We start from the raw sequence: 6000 nt of genomic DNA on the forward strand, positions 1-6000 counted from the left end.
ATCGTTCGGAACTGCATAACTGTCAAAAGCCGCTACCAGTACCACACATGGAATCACAATATTTAAATAGAATCTAATTAACTTTAAATGAAATTGCTAGGATAGTTTCAGACACAACATTGTGAACTTCAGGAATTTTTCTGACTGTTCATAGTTTATGGTTGTTGTTTGTTTGCTATCTGCTATATATATATGTTTCTGATTTATTGTTTTACTAAAAGCAGGACACTGGTTTTCTCTTTTCAGTTGTCCCGCATTTTGTCATGTCGAGGCCTTTTGTACCTTACAGTACAATATGGTTTTTACTCATTGTTGAAGGCCGTACGTTGAGTTATAGTTGTTAACATCCTCTTCATTTATTCAGTGATGGAGATTTGTTTCAATGGCAATCATGCCACGTCTGTTCATTTATTCAGTGATGGAGATTTGTTTCAGTGGCAATCATGCCACGTCTGTTCATTCATTCAGTGATGGAGATTTGTTTCAGTGGCAATCATGCCACGTCTGTTCATTTATTCAGTGATGGAGATTTGTTTCAGTGGCAATCATGCCACGTCTGTTCATTTATTCAGTGATGGAGATTTGTTTCAGTGGCAATCATGCCACGTCTGTTCATTTATTCAGTGATGGAGATTGTTTCAGTGGCAATCATACCGCGTCTCATCTATTTATTCAGTGATGGAGATTTGTTTCAGTGGCAATAATGCCACGTCTGTTCATTTATTCAGTGATGGAGATTTGTTTCAGTGGCAATCATGCCACATCTGTTCATTTATTCAGTGATGGAAATTTGTTTCATTGGCAATCATGCCACGTCTCTTTATTTATTGAGTGATGGAGATTTGTTTCATTGGCAATCATGCCACGTCTCTTTATTTATTGAGTGATGGAGATTTGTTTCAGTGGCAATCATGCCACGTCTTTTTATTTACTCAGTGATGGAGATTGTTTCAGTGGCAATCATACCGCGTCTCATCTATTTATTCAGTGATGGAGATTTGTTTCAGTGGCAATCATGTCACGTCTCTTTATTTATTGAGTGATGGAGATTTGTTTCAGTGGCAATCATACCGCGTCTCATCTATTTATTCAGTGATGGAGATTTGTTTCAGTGGCAATCATGTCACGTCTCTTTATTTATTGAGTGATGGAGATTTGTTTCAGTGGCAATCATGCCACGTCTCGTCATTTATTCAGTGATGGAGATTTGTTTCAGTGGCAATCATGCCACGTCTCTTAATTTTCAGTGGCAATCATGCCACGTCTCGTCATTTATTCAGTGATGGAGATTTGTTTCAGTGGCAATCATGCCACGTCTCTTAATTTTTAGATATAACTTAACATTACAAACTTACAAACAACCACCATGGATCCTTGTAAATAAAGAATGGTCAGCAGAATGGTATGTATAAATGTTCTCATTCTTGCAGCCTGAAATATAAAAAATAGATTTTCTTTTTATCCTTTCCCGTAGCTTAGTGCAATATTACGTCTACAAATAGCATGCTTTTTATGGAATATATACACACAAACATGTCGCTGGAATATACACACACAAATATGTCGCTGGAGTATACACACTTACATGTCGCTTGGTTGTACACACAAACAAGCTGCTATATATGTATGTATCAAACTAGATTTACAAGATGATATTGATAGTGTAAAGGAAATTATATAGCATTGACTTGCTGTAGTGTTATTCCATATGGCGGTGCTCTTTCACAGGAGGCCTATACACCGAAGAAGAAACCGAGCGCCATCTGTCGTCATATTGATCGTTTGCATAATTCAACTATGACATTTCATACATTGACTTTTAACGAATCGACAAGTTACAAAACATCAAACTGGACAACTGTGTAGGAGAACCGCCATATGGAATATATGCCAAAGTAATTTAAATCAATTATGTACAGCACATACATATATAAGACCTCGAATATTCAAGGAACTTGCTTTAAATAAATCAAATTTAAACGGTAATAACTGTCCTTTCTTAAGCCCCGGTCACAGCAGATCGTACGATTTTTTTTTGGCGTGGAAGATTTATAAAACAGTTGTCGTGGCACTGTCGTGCAAAATGTCAAAAAAATATTTCTTGTGGTCACATCAGCTACGACATGTCCACGATGGGTACACGACAGAGAAAAAGAATTGTACGTGAACTGTCGTAGGTAAGTCGTAAGTCGGTCGTGCGACAGTCGTACGACAATCGTGAGTTGTTTGGGCTATTTTTCAGGTTTTCGTGTCATGGAATGCGCGTGATACTGTTGTGTCACTGTTGTGCCAATGTCGTATGACTGTCGTGCTACTGTTTTGAAACATGCCAGGCTCAATCTGCATGAATCCAACGAAATCACCAGTAGACACCGCTCAAACTCTTGCATCAGTGTATACTATACTGCCCAAACATCAGGCGCCGTTCGATCCATGGCATAACCCACCAAAGTCAGGCGTTTCACTGGTTCCTATACTATTCACGGGCTCGAATCGACGCTAACAGGACCATATTTTGTTCTTGTTGGAGTACGGAAAGGCGCCTATTCAGCAAGGCCAAGCGTAATCGTTCAGATGGAATATCTATCCTGTTTAAACGGCGTACGGTATGTTTTTCCAAACATTCATTCCCTCCGAATTGTATTCTTCTAAATAAAACAAAAATATGTTGCACGACGAACAGTCGTACGACAGACCATCAATATTGTGCGGACATCGTACGAAATTTGGTATTCGTGAGACAATCGTGCGACTGTATCACGAGTGTCTTGCGACAGTCGTAGGATTGTCGTACGACAGTCGCGCAACAGCAGTTCGATTTTTTTTCTATCAAAATGATTTATGTTGGTACCCAAGACAATGTGTTTATCGCACGACAGTCACACGACTGTGGTAAGACACTATCACGACAGTCACCAGACAGTGACACGACAAAAAATCGTACAGCGAAAAAGGTGCATTTCCAATTATTCCACACACAACAGCGCCACGATGCTCAAAATATCGTGCGACTGTTGTACGATGATCGCAAATGACCCATGATTCGACAAATTTCCATGTCGTGGCGCTGCATAGATGTGTCGTGGGTTCGTTGTGACCAGGGTTTGAAGATTTAGATATTTCGGTTTTAAACGGGAAACTCCACACTAAAATTTACGACAAAAGGGACTATTTTTCGTTCCTTATTGTTAATTTTCCATTTTTTTATGGTGACGTTCCTTTGGCACCATCTTACGGTGTTTATATTTCACATTTATAATTAAAATTACTTAAATCCTTTAATAAATTTTTCCATAGATATAAAGATTTGGTTTTGAAGTTTGGTTGTACCTGTAGAAAACTTATTTCAAACGGGATAGAACATCCTCATTTTTACGGAAATGTTGTTAACCATGCCCGGAAATTTAGAAATGATCCGTGTGAACTTATCGCTCCTTAAAATAAACTTATTCTAAAAGGTTACCAATTCAACAATGTAATAAGATCATTGAATATTGTTTTATTGGTATACATATTCATTTTGTCAAACTGATTTACTAGTATGTTATGTACATATACACATTCATGGATCTACAATCTGTCGATACATGTATTTTTTCATTGATCTTTGATTGGTGTTTAACTACAGTGCATACATACATTTTTACAATACATTAGCCTAAGCGAATGACATGATATGTATGGCATTGTTTTACTATTGATATTTTACGAATAAGACATAGTAAAAATTTACAAGTAAATGATGTGAATACTCGGTATATATATGATACGTGTAAAGTACGTCTGAGTCAGTGACAACTCTACAACAGATGTATCCATCGGATCGCCATCAATGATGGTGATACATGGCTGTGTACATAATGTATATACAACTCGTCTAAACATCAACCCAACAATGTTAGATCTGTAAATTTGCTTTCGCAAATTTTTGGTTCTTCCCTCGCCGGGATTCGAACCCATGCTACTGTGATATCGTGACACCAAATCGCTAGACCACACGACCACCTGGGCTCTCTAAAAAAAGAGCTTTCGCTGGCCGTGTGTTACTTTATATTTATGATCATATCAATAATAAATGTGATTAAATAACTTCCATAAATCTCCCCAATCTGTCGACAAATGACTCGTGGTTGTCTCTAGAAAGATATAAATATTCTATTATCTTCAGACGTCTTTTCAAAATTTAAGAAAAGCTTGCACAGATATTAAGTCTGTCAAATTGTGTGTCCTTTACATAATTAATGTAATACTTTGCCTGTAGATTACAATAATTTAAAACTAAGTTATCAGAATTCAATACACCAAAAATGACACTGTCTTTATTCCAAAATATGTTTACTCAAAAAACTAAATACATTGTACCACCAATTAGAAATTTCTCTCCGAAATTGTTTTTTTTTCTGTACATTCGAAAAAGTTATATGCTCTATATTTTCTATTTCTTTACAACTGCCACATTCATTAGTTAAGGAAAGTTTATATTTTTCAAGGAGATAATTAAGTGAGGCTTTCTTATGTATCATTTTATACTGGAAAGCTTGTAGTTTGCTTTCTATTGTACATTTAAAAGATAGTGAATAAATAATATTGTTCCACTTTTCGTCACTAATTTCTATATTAAAACGTTCTTCCCATCTTTGTTGTGAAATAGGAGAGATACTTCCCCGATCGATAAAAGGTCGATACCTGTATCTTGGCATTGCACAAGGTCATGTTTTTCTCTGACTGTTTACGAAGTTTTTACACTAAATCCATTGGATGTTGGATGTATACGGATTGATTATTTAGTCGTAGATTTATGATTTTTTTATTAGTTGTTAGTGGTTTTGAACTAGCTGTCTGATAACTGCGAGTACTCTCAGATCTGTTCTTACTGTCTTTTTGTTGTTGGAATGTACAAAGTCAGGAGTTTGTAATTCAGTGGTTGTCGTTTGTTTATGTGTTACATATTTTTTTTTTCGTTAAAAAAAATATATAATTAAGGCCAAAATAATTAAATTTCTCGTTTGAATTGTTTTACATTGTCACTTCGGTGCCTTTTATAGCTGACAATGCGGTATGGGCTTTGCCCATTGTTGATGGTCGTACGGTGACCTATAGTTGTTAATGTCTGTGTCATGTTGGTTTCTTGTGGACAGTTGTCTCATGGGCAATCATATCACATCTTCTTTTTTATATCAATATACAAATTCACAATTTACAAATCGACATGTTACATAACAACAATAAAGACAATATGCAAATTGACATTTAACGAATCGACAAGTTACAAAACATCAATATACAAATTGACAAATCACACAGTTACACCTACAAGTTACAAAGTAAGAATTTTGACCCCGTTGGCTTTCCATATCCATAATACAACAGGCTTGAACAGCCTTTCAAAACGTCATATTTGGATGAGGCCAAAATTATACAATGCGTGTGTTATTGTATCACAGTATGGAAGGAAAGGGGGAGGAGGATTAAAATGAATGAGGTGGCCTGATTAGAATGAAAAAAGATACATAGCAGAAGCAGGATGCTTTCGTTGTTTGAGGATCTAGTTGTGACGTACAAAAGTGAATTCAAGATAACTGTAGTTAAGATACGACTTTTGTGAAACGCTAGCCTGAAGAAAAAAAATAGCCGCCTGTGCATTTGAACAGATGTCTTACCGACTTTATTAAACACCGTCCCAATTTTTCTTCAGTGTCGTCAAAGCACTGTGCTACCCATTTTTTACGACGTCAGATATGGGAAAACACCTTGTGACGTCTAAAGATGTACCGGTATCTGTAAGTGGAATTCCATCCTTCAAAGGAGCACTTCTTTTTAGAATCGATTTTAAAAAGCTCAAGACTCAGATTATGTTCTGTAGGTGTCGCTGTTGACACTGGATTGTCTCCCTTGTAAATATTAGAGTCTCGCGTGTACAATTTTCACTCTGGTTTAGGAACAACTCATATGAACTTTAAAAATATATATACTTGTAGGGCTCTATACAGTGCGATATGG

The 6000-nt window shown here is 36.4% G+C and overlaps 1 protein-coding gene across 1 annotated transcript in view; it reads right to left on the bottom strand.

Moving 5' to 3' along the window:
- Positions 1-5774, bottom strand: part of LOC143084333 (uncharacterized) — a 118403-nt gene extending 112629 nt beyond the window's left edge. The window contains exons 1-2 of the mRNA XM_076260744.1: positions 5661-5774; positions 1356-1431 (exon numbers count right to left, since the gene is read on the bottom strand). Coding sequence (XP_076116859.1) covers positions 1356-1422 — 67 coding nt within the window. The 5' untranslated portion in view covers positions 1423-1431; positions 5661-5774. The remainder of the gene's footprint in view (positions 1-1355; positions 1432-5660) is intronic.
- Positions 5775-6000: the final 226 nt, after the last annotated feature.

This window comes from Mytilus galloprovincialis, chromosome 7 (genome assembly GCF_965363235.1).
Source record: "Mytilus galloprovincialis chromosome 7, xbMytGall1.hap1.1, whole genome shotgun sequence".
In the NCBI taxonomy this organism is placed as follows: domain Eukaryota; kingdom Metazoa; phylum Mollusca; class Bivalvia; order Mytilida; family Mytilidae; genus Mytilus; species Mytilus galloprovincialis.